This window comes from Tachypleus tridentatus, chromosome 3 (genome assembly GCF_004210375.1).
Source record: "Tachypleus tridentatus isolate NWPU-2018 chromosome 3, ASM421037v1, whole genome shotgun sequence".
Lineage (NCBI taxonomy): Eukaryota > Metazoa > Arthropoda > Merostomata > Xiphosura > Limulidae > Tachypleus > Tachypleus tridentatus.
Window position 1 is genome coordinate 9,868,576 of NC_134827.1, and position 19,406 is coordinate 9,887,981.

Sequence of the window (19,406 nt, forward strand, 5' to 3'; positions counted from 1 at the left end):
TTAACCTATGCTGTATAGCTCCACAATAACATCCAAAGCAAATAAAAATTGTTTGTTTGTTTATAATCAAGCACAAAACTACACAACGGGCTATCCGTGATCTGCCTACCACGTGTATTGAAACCTGGTTTCCAGCGGTCGAAATCACAGACATTCTCCTGCGCTACTGGGGGTATAAATATACAAATAATCAAACAATGTAAGCTTTTCTTTTGTGAATATTATATTTTGTTTGGTTACACAGAAGCTTAAACGAGACTAAACAGTAAAGTTAATTCTGATACCAATACACTTTTTCAAGTATGTTTTTTTTATATGTAATGCAGGTTTGGGCAGTTTTGGGTAAATATGTGTTAAATAAATTGTATTTATAATCGTCTAGAAAAATTCTATAGTAAGTACACGTGTGTTGTAAGTGCAATTGGCATCCCTTAAAAAGAGAATAATATTGACCACAGGTATTTTAACTAAAACAACGAAACAAACGTATATGTCTTCAAGAAAATATGACAATCAGCATCACGTGCCCCCCCGCTAGTACAGCGGTATGTCTACGAATTAACACTGCTAAAATCAGGGGGTTCGATTCCCCTCGGTGGGCTCAGCAGATAGCCCGATGTGGCTTTGGTATAAAAAAAAAACACACAAACTTGGACCTACATACTAAACGGGCACGGCATGGCCAGGTGGTTAAGCCCTTGACTCGTAATCTGAGGGTTGCGGGTTCGATCCCTGTTGCACCAAACATGATCGCTCTTTCAGTCGTGAGGGCGTTATAATGTGACGATACCACTATTCGTTAGTAAAAGAGTATCCTTTCCCTTTAGTCTTACAGTGCTAAATTAGGGAAGGCTAGAGCAGATAGCCCTCGTGTAGCTTTGCGCGAAATTCAAACACAGACAAACACGTTAAATATTAAGAATGACCACATGGACTGAAGCGTAAGGTAGTAATAATGAACAATACAATCATAGCACAGGATTGTAAAAGTAGGTATTTGGACAGACAAAGATGGAGGGATAGACGCCTTTCATGACCGTTCGATAAAGTCACTATTTATATGTTGTTGATTTTTACTATGTTTTCCTTGAACGGGTAAGGTTTTCTAGATGATGTCTGATTGTAGATATTAATTATTAAAAATTTATTTTCAAACGATTATGACCTAGGGCGTTTATATCTTCTCTCTTATTTTAAACTTCGTGAACCATTACTTAAGAAACGTATACCAAGAATTAGCTATTCTTATATGTGTGTGTGTGTGTGTAAGATTTACGATACTCATGAAGAGAGCACCATTCTTCTTCAGATAGTAAACATTCAAGAAAAGATCCACTTGTTATCGGTTTTATGGTTAGAAAAGAAAGGTTACTTTTATGATAATGTTTCTTGTGAAGGTTTTGAGAGTTAAAAAAATAATACTATTTAAGGAGTTTAAGCTTGCAAACGACGGTGACAGATTTTAATGCTTTTCAAATATCTCCTGTTAAATTTAGATCCCTTTCAATCTCTAATATTTTGCTTATGATACGGTTATAAATTTATTCATCTGTCTGTCAGTCTGTTTCTTTCTTTCTCTCTCTGTCTATATGTTTCTAAATGTCTGTTTGCTTGTGTTTTCATCAAAGTTGTAAATGAACAGAGCTTATGTTTTTCTATCGCCAGACAAAGACGTTTTAGTTTTATATCTTTTACTGGTATGTATTTGTATATTTTTACGGTTCTGTGTCAATGGTGGGTCATACGAGGAAGACAGAGAGCATTGCTTTACACAATAAAAAGATGAATAATACAGTGCTTTTATTTAAGCTAAAATTTACATTTATCATTAGAAACGTCATTAAATAACATTACTGCGCTTTCAGTCACACTCAAGACATGTTTCTCTTGGTAACTGTTTTGCTGTTTACCACAGCTCCTCCAGACAATCTGACTGTGTCATGTATATCAATATGCGAATAAATCAAGTGTAGATGACAAATGCTTTTCGTTCTGGAACTGTGAAAGAACTTAATTAAGACTGTTGTGAATTGCAGCCTCCGTATATCTAAGACAAACTGCTTCCCACTTCCCACTGTGAAAACCCAACTTTTAAACTTTTACGAACAACGTTCGTGATTAATGAGGTGATACTTCATTATTGAAAATTAAACTTGGAGTTAATTTTCCCAAATCATTCACAAGCGAAACAATTCTCATTTTGTAAATTTTCAAATTATTACTAAATACTGATGACTTTTGCCACTTCATAGTTTAAATATTTGTAACATTCAGTTAAACAGCAAGACACTTACATGCGTATATTTTCTCTGTGTGTGTGTGTTGGTTTTTAATCTCTAATGAGCTCTTTTGATTTGTTGGCTCCAATACCGTCGTTGTAAATGTTGTTGTCACTGTTATATATCGCTGGTAAACTCTGTGTTATCAATTACCACAACATTTTTTTTTTACACTGGAGAATTAATTAGCAGCAGATGAATTACGTGGAGATATCTTGTACATTGAAACAGAAAACATTAAGGATAAGCAATAAATTTTACGTATTAAATATTAAGCTACGAAACATTAGAAAATATAAGAAGAAGAAGTAATTGTACCAAGTGGGCTGATATTTTATTTTCAACACTTTCATGTGTTTGATTTATATCTAGGCCTTTCTGCAATCAACTCAAGTCAAATTCAATAAATCGTTGTTTTTTATTATTACTCACTATTAACACTGTATTTTTAGCAGGAGATTCTTAAATTTACAATTTATGCTTATGAGCAAACATTGTTTTCCAGTGGATTTGCCGGTAATGTTTACTGTTTCTGTAAAAAGAAAGATTGTCTGAAAAAATGTCAAGGACATTGGTCAAGTTACACTTTAAAAATATAAGCCTTTTATCTAGTAGATGTTTCTCGTCACTGCTAGGCGAAGGCCGTGATAAATAAGGAAGAAAAGTAGTTTTTGGAAGTATCTGAGTTGCACTATTGTACTGGCTGATCAACGAATAATGTCAAAATATTCTTCAATAACAATGAGGATCGTGCAGTTAGAAGATATTATGAAGAAAAACAATAACAATAAAAACTTGTACGTACTAAACTGAAGACTACTCTTATTTTTATTCACGAATGTGGATCGAACTGTGAAGAGACGCAAGTCAGGAGGTTGAAATATTTGGATTATATAGATTGGATTGGGAATAAACGTAAATTCGATGGTTGAGATATCTGGATCATACATATTGAACTGGGAAAAGATGTAAGTCAAGTGGTTGAAGTATTTGGATTACATAGATTGGACTGGAAAGAGAAGTAAATAAGGTAGTTGAAGTTTTTTATTATTTTGCTAACAAATTGAAACACACACTCATCATATTTTCGTCCATATCCAGGAACACATGGAGTTAGCTGAATTCGCTCTATCTTGATGAGTTAATTCGACTGAAATAGTCTGTGTGATAATACATAGTTTCAGCGCTTAGGCAAGGAGATAAAAGTAGAGAGTTTTGAATTCTAATTACACTTGATAACCAGTTACAATTGATTAATTCGAATCTTGAACGTGAGAAGACTTAAATGTGCAAAGTTTAGGTGGATCTGTGTGTGTTTTCTACTTTTTGTCCGTGTTTAGTTTGATAAACACAATGAAATTAATGAATGGTTCTAAAACGAGGAACTTATACTATGAGACTCAAGTAGATTTACTGAATATATAATCATCTTAAATTGTTCCTTCACATTGACACAGCAGTATGTCTCCAGACTTACAGCGCTCGAAACCGGGTTTGAATGCCATAGTGAGCAAAGCACAGATAGCACATTGTGTAGCTTTGTGCTTAACTTCAAATAAACCTTTTTCTTTTTTTACATTTGTACTTTAAGTTCAGATTACCTTCATGTGAAGTGTAATTCTTAATGAAATGATCCATCAGAGTGACACACCGATATATCTTTGGACTTACAACGCTAGAAACCGGCTTTAGATACTCGTGGTGGGCAGAGCACAATAACCGATTGTGTAGCTTTGTGCTTAACTAAAAAAATAAAGTAATATTTTGTCCTCTTTTCAAATAAAGCAGAATCCTTTTCACAGCCAGGAACACCCATCACAGCCAGCAACACCCATCACAGCTAGCAACACCCATTACAGCCAGCAAAACCCATGTCCTAGATATCACAAATAAAATTAAACAGTTTATTGACCATTCATTTATCTGTCATTTAATGTAAATCAATGAAAGAGCGCAATGGTCCAAAGACTGAGCCTTGAGGTACACCACTTGCAACATTAATCCAGTTTGACTAAACTCTATTTATAACACCTCTCTGCTTTCTTCCATCGAGCTAGTTAACTTTCCATCGAGTTAGTTAACTTGTCTTCCGCACCTGTAGAGATAAGTTGTTTTTACAATGCTGTATCCCTATGCGAGTTTGAGCAGGATATTTTGTATTCTGAACTTTGATATTTTGTAGTGATTGTACTGTTAATATTTTCATAGTTTTTTGTCACTTGAAAGCATAATTGTATTTGAAAACACGTATCTATAGCTAAAGAAAATAAATATTTACACTCTTAAATCTTAGTCACTCTTTTAGAGCCCTACAGAGGCTTAGCAGTAAGTCTGAAGACTTATAATGTTAAAAACCGACTTTTGATACCCGCGGGGAGGTAAAACATAGAAAGCCTATTCTATAGTAAACATTCAAACAAATACTTTCTCAATTTTCAAAATATAAAAACTCTTTCACTATAAAAGTTCGTGGACAGGAAAATTTTACAGTGTGAGGTTTTTAAAGATATAAACATATTAACATTTGTGGTGTCGTATAATTATTTGTATCTTGCTTATTACCTGTCACACGAGCATAAATCCTTAAGCCGTTAAGAGATGCCCCCCGCTAGTACAGCGTTGTGTCTCCGGGTTTACAACGCTAAAATCAGGGGTTCGATCCCCCTTGGTGGGCTGAGCAGATAGCACTTTGTAGCTTTGTAGACGAAAAACACACACACACACACATTAAGAGATAATTAAATGAAATGTTTTAGGATGACTGCACTCTCGTATAGTAAGAAGCATTAAGTAATATAGTTATTCACACATTTATTTCCAAACTATGGAAATTAATACGCACAATTTAGGATTTTTAATTAATCATAAGTACACTGATGCAGTTGCATATAAATTTCTCAAAACATTTACTTATTGTCACATATATTTATTTATAGCAATACTCTAGAGGGGGTTATATATGAGTTTAATATGATAGTGAAAAAGGAAATTACAACATTCTGTATATATATATACTCTTCAAAACAAGAAACGCAAAAGGGATATTTTTGTTATTTTAAAGAGAAATATATGTAATAACGTTACAAGCTCAGAGTATGTGATGTTACACGTGATAAGGCACTGACAATAAATGACAATAAAAGTAGTGCACTTTGAAAACGGAGGAAAACATCGGATTTTTCGCCAAAACGCATTCGTGTCCAATAAATTTGTTTGAGAGATCTGCATGTTCTGCAAGTGCAACATGTGCAAAATCCCTATAAAAGTGACGGGTTTTCGGTTTCCATAGCTCAGTGTTAAGCCACCGACACGCAATACAGTTACGTAAAGACTGACTGAAGCACAACGCAACAACGCCATTGGTCGATTGGAAGCAGGCGAATATCGATCAGATGTTGCCAGAACTGTGAATGTCCACCCAAGCACCATCACAAGGCTATGGAATCGTCACCAACAACATGGATCAACTCGTGACCGTTCACGATCTGGCAGACCTCGTTTGACCACGCCCGCACAAAATCGCAACATCCGGTTACGTCACCTTCGGGATAGGACCACCACTGCGACGTCTACTGCCTCAATCATACCAGGGCTGTGTAGGATTTTCGATCAGACCGTACGCAACCGTCTACGAGATTTTTAGGCCCCATGTGCAACCCATCATGGTGAACGTCAACGACGTTTTTCAACATGACAACGCCCGTTCTCACACAGCCCGACTCACCACTGTCTTCTTGAGACACCACAACATCAACGTTCTTCCCTGGCCCTCCAGATCACCAGATTTAAACCCCATCGAACATCTTTGGGACGAGTTGGACCAACGTCTGCGACGGTGACAACCTCAACCGCAGACTCTACCTCAGCTTGCAGCAGCTTTGCAGGCTGAGTGGACAGCCATTCCACAGGATGTGATTCGTCATCTCATTGCTTCCATGGGCAGGAGATGCCAAGCAATTATTGATGCTCACGGGGGACATACTCGTTATTGACGTTGAGTGACGTTAAACTTCACCTAGTGAGCGTGGACTTCGCATTTGCAGACTTTAGATGTTCAGCAGTGAATGTGCAAAGTTTTACACATGTCATACAGAACTACCCGGAATAAACTTGTTAACAATGTGTCTCATACTTTGCCTTTTGCGTTTCTTTTTTTGAAGAGTATATATATGTGTGTGTGTGGGCTTAAATCGCCTTCATTAATTCATTGTATGCATTTTCTGGATGTGTTTTCTCACTTCTTTGTTTGTTTAAGCGTAAACTGTACAATAAGCTATGACCAGGTGGTTAGGGTGCTCGACTCGTAATATGAGGGTTGTGGGTTCAAATCTCCATCACACCAAACATGCTCGCCCTTTCATCCGCATGGGCGTTATAAAGTAACGGTCAGTCCTACTTCTCCTTGGTAAAAGAATAGTCCAAGAATTGTCGGTGGGTGGTGATAACTAACTGCCTTCCTTCTGGTCTTACACTGCTAAATGAGAGAGTGTTAGCACAAATAGCCCTCATGCAGTTTTGCACGAAATTAAAGACAAAAACACAACACACAATAAGCTATCTTTGCCGTGCTCACGGTAAAGATTAAACTTCAAATTTTAACGATGTAGACCTCCATCCTTACTGCTGAGCCACGGGAATTATTTTCTTTTGGTGTTCTTGTTTTTTTACTGCTTTAGAAACCAAATTTTCTTGTTATTTTCGAGCTTTCTTATTTTATAAAGATACACAGATACAAACTGAAAAGGAATTTTGTTTATATCTGAAACGTGTGACGGAATACTTAGTGTATATATGCGGTCATTAGAAATTTAAAGTCAAAAGTTTCCAGAAACAGCATGTTAAATTGACCATCTTGCTTCTTCATCTTAATTTTTTTTATTACTGTCAGTAAAACTTTTCCTAAACATACTTTCTAGGTTATAAGGTCATTATCATAGTTATTAGTTAATATAAGTAAAACCATATTTCAAATATAATAAAAATTTTCAGAAGTATCTTAGGTTTAGGAACTATAATTTCGTTATTTTGTTTACATGACACTACTTAATTGTAGAAGAGTTTACTCACGTATTTAACTTCATTTGAAAGTCATTTTTTCAAGAATTCTGGTATTTAGTCTTAAGAATAAGTTGGCACAATTCTTAAATGCGCAACAAGTGTTTTGATAAAAAAACAAAACGCGGTTCGTTTCATTCTAAGGTAATAAGAGATTATAGAAACGGTTAGATGTTACAAAGACGAACAGAGCCGCTGTTTACACATCTATCAACTCTGGCTCTGAAACTACAAACCACGCAGCCATGATGGATGATTAAAGTTTCAGATACTATCCTAAAGACGGCTTTCGAGAAGGTCCATATTGTACAGAACTGCTTCGAACACGACTCTGAGAAGTTTTATTTCGTGCTTAATGTTGAGTTGAGCTTTTAATGCGACTAAGTACATATAGGAACGAATGCAAACCTTCTGTGATATATACATATATAAACAGTCACTCGTTAAAATACATGTCATTCGCTAACAACGTTCACATGATAGAGCAATCTCATACTATACGTATGTACAGTAATTCATTAAAAGTGATATCCTTCGCTTGGAACATTTCCATAAGTAAAAAGAAAATTATCAAACGCCCATTTGTGTGATAAATACAAATTTCTACTACACATATTTATACATCGTTGTGCATACAATAGCTCAGATTAAGCAAATTATTCTCAGATTAAGCTTAATGAAAACGATCAGAGAGATGACAGTAACAAAATAGCTTATGATTAGTAAACATAATTATCATAAATTGATCATTATCTATGTTGTTCATCTTTGCTCTAAAATGAACAAACAAAATCTATGTTGTCCACAAGAAAATAAAACGATTTGATAATACTAAAAGCGATTCATCAGTGTGTGCTGTGTATTACGATATATATATATATATGTTACTATTCAGGATTTATGAGACAATGACATCTAACATTATTGTTACATCGTCATATTTATATGTCTGGTTCATGGTTAGTAAAATATTTTATTTTCGTTTTACAGCAATAGATGGTCTTTGGACATCGTGGTCGTCGTGGTCAACCTGTGGTTTAGATTGTAGACATCACCAACGTCGGAAGTGTTCTAACCCTAAACCAGCTAATGGTGGTCGTTATTGTGAAGGCAAGGATTTGATGACTGCAAATTGTACAGGAGGAATGTGCCGAGGTACTTGTGAGATGTTAAGTGCATTATCTAGCGGATGTTAAGATTTTTATCATATTTTTATTTCTTATTAACCGTGCTATACAAGGTGAATAATAACTATTAGCCCTCCAGTGGGAAAACACACAAACAATAACTATTGTACAAAGTAAGTTGACGTCTTGGAAATCATCATCTGATATTCTCAAGAGTTATTTTTAATTTATTTGATTGTAGTTTCAAACACTATATTTCGATTGTCTGTTATTGGTGCTCTTGATGTTGTGGAATGAAGAGTTCTCAAGGTGGTTGGACGTAGAGTTCGATGTATTTCTCAAGAGATAGGAATATACTTCAGGTACATTGAGGTCTTATATGTCAGTATGTTTTGTTGAGAGTTTTTGCTCTTCAAATTAAAATAACCTATCAGTTGTGTTGTTTGCAGGAAATTTCAAGTTACTTTGAGTGCTCTTGTACACATATAATAACCATACTAAAGAAATTATATTTTGTTCTCCAGTAAGTGTAATAATCTTTTAAAAATGTATTTAGAATTGTATAGGCTAGAATGCGAAAGAATAGACACTGTTATGAAAAATAATTCGCAAAGTATGCTGGACACATTCTCCATAATTATTATCGAAAGTGGGTGGAAATAAGAACTGAGATCCAAAAATTACATTTAAATATCATTTGTAGGGATGAGTACAGCTTTTAGTGAAAACTGTTACGTATTACGACTTCAAATAACCGGAAAGTCTAATTGAATGTCAATGTATATCATATTTATGATTGATACACACAATTTTATTTCTTAACACAAATATATTTTAATATGCAAACAACAATACAATTTATAATAACAGTTATTACATATAATTGTTTATAAAAAATAATTTAGAAATTCACAAACAACATTCAGTCTTCTATCCGGTCTGGAACTGAATATTTTATCGACTGTTTAGGTTCACGACGAGCAAAATACACTTCACTTGACGGAAATGCTAGCTAGCTCTGCTCTTCACATGTGAGTTTTTTTCGCTAAAGGTATGCGATCTTTTGTAGAAATACTGACATCAGAACTTCATTCACTGAAGTTTGTAATGTTCGAAATCTTCGCCAAATGTCTGTAATTTTCTGACTAATAAACATTTATCACAATTATAGCTTCCGATGCTGTAGCATGATTGTAGCAGACCAACAATATTCTGTTACTGTCTTTTGGCGTGTCGATTTTTTTTAGATGACGTTTTAGAAAGTTCAGTTGGCAATGATACAGTAAATCGTTACTATTTAATACACACTTAGTACATTGTTGACTCTTACGCTTGAGAATCTCCTACAAATTTAGAAAACAGACGGACTTGTGCAATACACATTTAACAATAAAAGTTACATAAATTTCTAAATATGCATGAAACTGGAATAAACATAGATATCAAAATAAATATATACATCAGTAAACCCGTTACAAAATGATCGCTTACAACGTTAGAAACATGAAAGGAGTTAAACCGAACGCAGAATAAAAATAAAAACTGTCAAGTACGAATCATATATAATTTTTTGCAATGTGAAGAAAAAGAAAAGATCTTAAATAAGTAAATATGAGAAATAAGCATAATAGAATAGCATATGTAAAAAGTAAATGCCCTCTGAAAATAAAACATAAATAATATTGTGTAATAGACTTGTACCTGAATTATTTGTTTATAATTGTTATATGTCTCAGTATTGAAAAACAACAAATAAATTATTTATACCAGCCGCTTACCCGTGGCGCCAGTGCTCACTTGGGATGCCAGCAATTAGTAGAGATGACAATGCTTGGTGGCTATGAGCAATTTGCAGCCTTCCATAGTTATCTCTGTTGAATATTTTTTCTTGTCCAAAGACAAATGCGTGCCAAAGATAAAAGACATTTAGTTATTGGTGAGCAACGTGCATAGGCATCATGCTAATTAATGGTAATACTTAACTAGCTCCTCAAGAGCTTACACTTTACCTTATCATACACCATTCATTGGTGGTGTTCACTTTTGTTTCCTTTTTTTGAAGCCATAAAAAACATTTTTTGGAATACGATTTTTCTCAAGGAAGGATGTCAGTTGGAAGGGTATAATAAATCATATAAACATGAAAATAACATAATCTCAATAAATAAAGTAAAGAATATCAAAAATGACAATTTTCGTTTGGAAAATGTGTAGATACTTGAAAAACTGATAATACAGAACTGTTTCTGACGCTATTCATCGCTTCATAACTCCGTAAAAGTCAAATCTATGTCCAACCTCTTGAACTTTGTTTTACTCCCCTACGCGCAGCAAATTCAGCTGCCAAATTTTTTTCTGTACGTTCGAATAGAAAAAAATAAAATCCTTCGTGACGAGAAACGGAGGCGAAACGGGAAAATCGTTACCCCTATTGCAAACCTACATGCACAAAGGGTAAAATTTTTACGAAGTTGGGGGTTGCACATTGCGTAATAAAAATGTTTTTCCAGTATCATACAAACAAGCAAGAGCTCCATTATTGTATGATGATGATTTTAAAAATTTCTTTTTGGCCTATCTTAATATCCCGCACCTCCATCTAGCGAATATTTAAATTACAACATTTATAATATTTGAATGGAGAAAAATAAAGTTATCCGTGAACGGGAAACTGAAGCAAAACGGGAAAATCGTGTTCTCTATTGTAAATCTACATGTACACGGGACAAAAATTTCGGGAATTAGGGGATTGCATATCGCGTAATAAAAAGTTTTTCCAGAATCATACAACCAAGAGTTCCATTATCGTACGATAAGATATCCAACTATTTGAATTGCAAAAAGCTTACTTGTGCAGGTCCACAATTCTTAAAATTTGTTGAATTTCTTTCTTCGGGAAATTAAGACAAATAATTTATATCTATATAGTTGCAATTCCCATCAAGCCTACTTTCTCTCTCATTTGATGTGAACTAACTTACACTGTCTGTTCTTAGTGACAACAGCTGTCTCACTAAGAACTGAGTCACTTTGATTCTCTCACAAAATATTTTTCAAATTTCAGTCACTGTTCAATATTTCTTGATCTTTTTAACAAACACGCCAATGTATATATATATTTATATGTAAACGTATAAATCTTGAAGAAATTGACTTTAATATTTTCCATAGTTTTATTATTTTCAGAAAGATGATAACCATGTCAGTCACAAACGCTATAACCTTTTCGACACACTTGTAGCACACAGTTACAAGTAATAATAATACAAATATTTACCTTAAGAACAACACAATGAGCATTTAAATTACAACAATAAATAAGTAATAAGCAATACCAGCATACCATGTACTACAATGCATAATTATCAACTTCTTATATCATGTAAATATATTTAGTCCATTTTAGACATATTTTGTACTTCCTGCATTCCACTCCATTTAAATCAAAACCTAGGATCCTATGAATATCCTCATCTTCAAAACATGATCAGATATAACAATTATGATTTTGACTAGACTAGATTTGTAGAAGAAGATTGTTTAAGGAAACTTAAAACTTTCAATGAGTCTAATGGTGCTTAATAATTATAATATTAACTAGAATAGATTTGTAGAAAAACAGTACTTAAGAAAACCAGAACTTGAAACTAAAACCTCTAAGATCTAATGGTACCTAATACAACCATTTACTGAAGAAATTTTTAAAAGTTATAGATTAATATTCAGTCTCTTAAAATCTTAAAGTGAATATATAGAAATTGAGCTAGAGACGTTTTTAGAAATAAACCATTAATAATGATCTCAATTAATAACAACTTTAGGAACTATGATGTTATCCAAGCTGCCTGTTAGCCTACATGAGGGTTTGGGTCTAGGACACGAAAAAAAATCATCTAGAAACACATGACACGTATCTTCTCGATTAAAACGTTCATTAGAGATTACATGTTCACACATTTGATATTATGGTGTCAAATTAACACATTAAATGCTACGACAGTTAATCTTTAATTCTTACCTAACTAAACTGTTAAAACGTTAAGTCTTAAAATAAAATGCTAGTTTAGAGTCTTTGAAAATCCGAGGCACAGTTGAAAGTTAATTACTCTAATATAAACAGATTAAACTGTGGCACAAGGTACTACTACCATCTATCTATAAATTAAAATGTTAGTTAAAAGAAAAAAATTAATAATTCAGAATTAGGACTTTAAACAGACGAGTTATGTGTATATTCACGAACTCAGATAATTTATTAAAGAAACATATTTAGTAAATTTATTAATTATTTACGTTTTGAATACTTGAAACGTCGTGTATTAGTTCCTCAAACAGGATAAAACAAAAATGTTAAACAATATCAGTAGACGGCATCACAATGGCGTGAGGCTTCTCGTATTTCTGTTAATCTTGTAACTTAGCCTTCAGTAACCAGGATCACGACGTGATTCATTTTCTGCCTGACTTATGGGCGGAATCATATTTTGTAAAGTTTACAATTTCCTTATCTTTGTAACTCTAGATTACGATGTCCTTATCTTTGTAACTCTAGAAACCCAAACCGTCAACAACTGTCTTAAATATTGCTCACTTCTGTATCTTGAGTTCCACGTTCTGTTGAAACTGAAATGAAATGATGTATTCATATATACACAAGCTTAAGTTTCAAAATATGTAAAGTTTGGTTTCGTATTTAGAATTTCATGTAACCAAAAGGAAACATTAATAATAATATTACTGCGTTCCTGCTGATGTTTAATAGATACACCTACATAACTAGTGGAATAGTTTTAATGTTGTAAATAAAAGCCTACAGCCCTGTTGCCGAAAAAATATTGTAACAGGATTTTATGACAAACCTAAATCATAATTCACTTGTATTATATTTCTGTTTTTATCAGTTGGTCGAGAGTCGGAAAATCTTAGGTCATACGGTCAGAGCCGCAGCAGAGAAGGTAAGTGAAATTATTGTTATGTTTTAGATTTTTTACTTTTCTTCTACAAGCTTTTCTGTTATAGCACTTCTTTTGTAAGTCAATACAAACACTTTCTTGTGATTTGTATTGATGTGAAATATTTCTATTCGACAATGAAATGTGTCACATACTAATAATGAAAGTGTCATGTAAGATTTATTAAGTTTGTATCTGTCCCACAATGGTGTACAGGAGCTCCAGCCGTATTTCTACATCGTTGCTAACGGTATACAGACAGTTGTGACGTCAACTGTCCTTCACTTGTCTCACGATCATCACAAGAAAATCATCTCTAGAAAGGAATATGGAAACTTAGTCCGGTTCTTTGAGGGATAAAAAACATATCCGGTCTAAGACGTCGCAAGAGAATACAGAAATCACATTAAAGTGAATGCGAAATATAAACTTCAAACTATTTTTTTTTCTACTTTGCTTCATATAGAAATATAATTATCATTTATAAAGATAAAACCAAAACGAGTTCTATGCCATTCTTACTTCTAACAATTACTGTTTTTGTATGATTTCATTAAACTTCTTTTTTCTCGGTATTGAACTGATATTGATGTTCAAACATTGCTAATACACTCGATTCAAATGATTGGCTACAACTATACATATTTATGTGGGTGTGTGTTTGTGCTTTCACAAATCTCCTTTCTATTAATAAAACCACCCTTAATTTATTCCGCTTTGTATTGCAGGTGGATTTACGTATGTGTGTGTTTGTACTTTCACAATTATTCTCTCCGTTGATAAAACTACCCGAATTTATTTCACTTTTTATTATTGTTGAATGTATATATAGATATATGTTATGTATGTATGTGTGTGTGCTTATGTATTTAGAAATCCGTTTATAACCTATCTATAATTTATTTCAGCTCTTATTATGGTTGGATATATATGTGTGTGGGTGGGCGTGATTGCGCTTTTTCAAATTTCCTCTACGTTGATAAAACTACCTATAATTTATTTCAACTTTTATTATAATTTTATGATGATATCCCCCAGTGACTCATCGCTAAGCTTGGAGGCTTCTAGCATAAGAATTCGAGATTAAATTTCTGTTCGGACATAGTTTTACACTAAAATAAAACAAATATTATGACGTAGATATTGAAAAATTTTTATGAAAATTTTATTACCCCAGTTTAGTGTAATATGAATACACGATGCAAAAATCTCAAAGTAATATTAGTATTATTCACTGTAATTAAATAGTTTTTTTAAGGCTCTGAATGGATTGAATGAAATTTATTTAAGAATATCAAATGTTTTCCTTAACAACAGTTTAGTGACATTTTATGCAAGAAGTTTTTATTTACTGTGTACTGTAACTAATTATGTTTATGTTCATTTTGTCACTCGATAGGTAAAATGTTATAACTTTTTAAGACGATCACTGACTAACTAACCCACATACCTGCTTAATCCTGAAATCAGTAGCTAATAACATTGTTAGCATTCTTATATCTTTAATGTAACTATTTTATTTAATAGTTGGCAGGCTTTTATTATCAAGACAACAAAATCATTCGGTATTTAAGAATAACAGTCTGCTAGTAGATCCGACAAATTCACCTACATAATAATCGTTGGAATAATGGCGAGCAACTATGTATGAGCTATGGTTATCTTGCTTTTAAGGTCCGGCATGGCCAAGTGGGTAAAGGCTTTCGACTCGTAATTCGAGGGTCGGGAGTTCGAATCCCGGTCGCACCAAACATCCTCGCCCTTTCAGCCGTGAGGGCGTTATAATGTGACGGTCAGTCTTACTATTCGTTGGTAAAAGAGTAGCCAAAGAGTTGGCGGTGGGTGGTGATGACTATCTGCCTTCCCTCTAGTCTTACACTCCTAAATTAAGGACGGCGAACACCGATAGCCCTTGAGTAGCTTTGCGCGAAATTCAAAATAACATAACATCTTGCTTTTAAAAGTGATGATGGACTAGAAATTAAATCTCAACTGAGGCTAGATATTGAACGGTTAAAAATGACATTTTAGTCATTTATGTAAAAACGTTTTAGGATCGTGGTTAAAATATATTCGAAAAAAAAGATTTACATGTATTTATACTAAAGTTATACAAAAATGTTTATAAGTGAAAAGTTTTTCGAGATTTGCGACTGTAATGCAAGTCACTTTCACGTATCAGCCCCCAAATTTTGTTTCCCATCATGTTTTCGTCATACGCTCCTTAGTTGCAGCGTTCAAAATCCAGTATATCTTGGTGGAAGCTTTCGCCTTGCTCCTCTGAGTATGCTCCTATATTTTCTTTGAATTTATCAAGATGAGCGTCAAGGATATGGACTTTCAGGGACATCCTGCAGTCTCTTTTGCCGTAGTTCTTCACCAGAGCCTCAACCAGTTCCACATACTTTTCGGCCTTGTGATTGCCCAAGAAGCCCCGAACCACTGCGACAAAGCTGCCCCAAGCTTGTTCTTCCTTCCTACTGAGCTTCTTGGGGAATTTTGTGAACTCCAGGATCTTTTTATTTGTGGTCCAACGAAGACACCAGCTTTGACCTCTGCTTCAGACAGCTTATGAAAGAAGTCTCGAAGGTACTTAAAGACTGCAGAATCCTTATCAAGTGCTGTGATAAATTGTTTCATAAGACCCAATTTTACGTACAATCGTGGGAACAACATCTTTTTCAGGTCCATTAGTGGCTCACACTTGACATTGTGTCTCCCCACAGAGAACTCGGTCCGTTGTGGCCAGTGCTTCCTGTTGTAGTGCGCTGTGGTGTTCCTGCTGTCCCAAAAGCAAAGATAACAGTGAAACTTGGTAAAGCCTCCTTGAAGACCCATCAGGAATGTCACCATTTTGAAGTCTCCGATAATTTCCCAGCCATACTCATCATACTTCAAGGTCTTAACGCTGTTGTATTTCTCTTTGAGGTACACCGAAAGATATAGTCATGTGAAAAAGTTAAGACACCCTATGAAAGCCTGTGTATTTTTGTAACATTTTTGGATATACAGATATTTAATCTCAATTCTAACAATACTAAGAGATTATAGGAATATAACTAAACAATAAAAACTGAAGAAAATACTTTTCAAGATTTTCTGTAAATGTAATTCTACAAAAATGCATATTATAACTGAGAAAAAAGTTAGGACACCTCCACGTTTATTCCCACTTAAAATGGCTCAACTCACACACAGGTGAATCAAGAAATGGAGAGTCCTGGAATGGCCGAGTCAAAGCCCAGATCTTAATCCCATTGAGATGCTGTAGGGTGACTTGAATGGGGCTGTACATGCAAGAAACCCTTCAAACATCTCATAGCTGAAAGAATTCTGCATTGAGGAGTGGGGCAAACTTTCTTCAGACCGATGTCAGAGACAGGTAGATTGCTACAAGAAGCGTCTCACTGCAGTTATTTCAGCCAAAGGGTGTAATACCAGCTATTAGAGGGTAGGGTGTCCTGACCTTTTCCTCAGTTAGTTGTAGAATTACATTTACAGAAGATCTTGAAAAGTATTTTCTTTAGTTTTTATTGTTTAGTTATATTCCTATAATCTCTTAGTATTGTTAGAATTGAGATTAAATATCTGTATATCCAAAAATGTTACAAAAATACACAGGCTTTCATAGGGTGTCCTAACTTTTTCACATGACAGTATTTAAACTTTAAAAGGTCTAAAATTTTTATAATAAAAACTTGCTATTCAAGCAAGGAAAAATTGTCCGTCTTACCTTCTAGAATTATTTTTTTGCAGTGCTCACAGGCAAAATGAGTGTTTGTCTTGATCACCGACAGGCATGCCAAAATATGCCTTGTAAGCGTCACACATTTTAGTAGATGCTGTCACAGAGTACTTTTTTGCTCTTGTCTTGATAAATTTTAATCGTTGATAATTTTAAATTATCAATACATACCTAGCAGAATGCGTCTGGAGAATGCTTGCAGCTTCTTGATACCATCTCTGATAAAATCAGATAGGTCTATGTGTTCACTTAGTAAGCTAGAACTAAACTGAAGTGGTGAGTGGTGAGCTTTCGCATATATATTACTATGGAAAGTTCTAGAAAATCCTAAAAGTTTCTTGAAAATTCTCGTAAGTTCTATAATATTCTAGAAAGTTCTTGAAAATTCTTGTAAGTTCGAGCAAATTCTCTATCAGCTACTCAGCAAGTCACCAAGTCTACCTGTAATGTTCTGGAAAATGGGTAAATTTGAAAACTTCATTACTCAGGTCACAAAAACAAAGTTTTAAGAGAAAAATAGGCCTTTTCCATTTACTTTAGGCATGAGCAATTGGAAAATAACACTTTCTGCCCAGGAACAAGAAAATGTAAAAACAAATTTGCATGGTGTAATCTTATCAGTTGTTAAAAAAATGACTGGTGATTGCTGAAATACTGATGAAGGTTTTATAATATCCAGGATCTAAGAAACTATGTACATACATTTTCACATCTCTTTGGTCAATTATGATTTTGTGTTTCATTACAAGCATCAAGATTTCATAAGAAAAGAATCCAAGCATCGCTTACATAAAAAATAGAATATAAATGGCCATTTTTTCCAAGCTAATTCCTTGTTGATTCATATATATTATACAAAATTTTAAGTTTAAAAGTGCACTAATTTATTCGCACTAATGTGTGTTTTCAAGTACATTGCAAATGATGTTTTGGAAGGAGAAAAAAGTACAGACAGAGGGCGTTTGTAGGGTTCCTGATCCTAATGCATGTAATTCAATCTTCCAAGATACAATGGCATTATTTTTACCTCAACTGAGTTAAAACTATAAATCAAAAGTTCTCATTTATATTTTCCTTTTTGCATATTTTTGTTCTGTTCATTGGGTAATTCAGTAAAAATACAAAGAATAAATGAACGGCTAAATGTTTTATCATTATATCATGATGAAATATGACATATTATAGTTTGTTCACTGAGTATCTATAGCATGTTTAACGGTAAATAAAGAATTTCAAAACTTGAAACTTTGGTTTTAAAAACTTAGACTTTAATAAAACAAAATCGATATCTGAAGTCATCTCTTACACTGCTGGTTAGAAATCTGATTTTATAAATCAGTAAAGTAAAGCCCTCACTCGGCAAAGTGGTTAGAAGTGGTCGACTCGTAATCTGAAGGTCGTAAGTTCGAATCCCCGTTACACCAAACATGCTTGCCCTTTCAGTCGCATGTTTTCGGTCAATCCAACTATTTGTTGGTAAAATAGTAGTCCAAGAGTTGGCGGTAGGTGGTGATGACTAGCTCCCTTCCCTCTAGTGCGACACCGCCAATTAGAGACACCTAGCGCAGATAACTCTCATATAGCTCTGCCAGAAATTCGAAACAAAGAAATGTGCTAGTTTATCGAACATATATTTCTAAATGCCAGTTTTAAGATTATTCTTGACGTTTTGCATTGACCCTTTAGACTTTGAATTTGAATTCTTAAACCTGTGAAGTTTCAGTTGTGTGCTTGCGTATAAACACAGCTTGCCAGTCATTGTCTGAGGTGACCAGTTACTTTTATCGCTGCTAACACATTATTTATAAATACAAGTGTGGTACTTCAAACTTAAGGGCATATATCAGAATCCTATTAACTGTTACTGACTATGCATGATAAAGTACTTAAATACGAAAAAAGTTTTCAGTTAGTATCCCCAGATTATCTGTTTTTAACTTATGTTTATGTATCTCTCTTCTGGAGTAAATCAGCACCCACTTTTCATAACGAAACACAACCCTGTTTAGAAAACGTTTGCTGATCAAATAAATCGACCTAGATACTATAAGTCCCAAGGTTAACCTTAATTCTAGAACTCTGATGTCCAGCTGGGAGCCATCCACATTTGTAAGGAGATTAAACAATCTTTCACGTATGATTTTCGTATATAAGTTCTAAAGTGGTGAACGACACATTTAACCCCAATTGGGAACCTTTATGCATCCAGACTTCAGTATATTCTGAGGCAACGAAGGCTTAGCAACAG

At 34.1% G+C, this 19,406-nt stretch overlaps 1 protein-coding gene across 5 annotated transcripts in view; it reads left to right on the plus strand.

The window, feature by feature from the left end:
• LOC143246327 (netrin receptor UNC5C-like) overlaps window positions 1-19,406 on the plus strand; it is a 94,175-nt gene that overhangs the window by 45,112 nt on the left and 29,657 nt on the right. For all 5 annotated transcript variants that reach the window (XR_013025916.1, XM_076492863.1, XM_076492864.1 and 2 more), the window contains 2 exons: window positions 8,325-8,489; window positions 13,363-13,416. Coding sequence is in view for 4 of the 5 variants with exons in the window: in XM_076492863.1 (XP_076348978.1) it covers window positions 8,325-8,489; window positions 13,363-13,416 (219 nt within the window). In the remaining variant the exon portion in view is untranslated. The remainder of the gene's footprint in view (window positions 1-8,324; window positions 8,490-13,362; window positions 13,417-19,406) is intronic.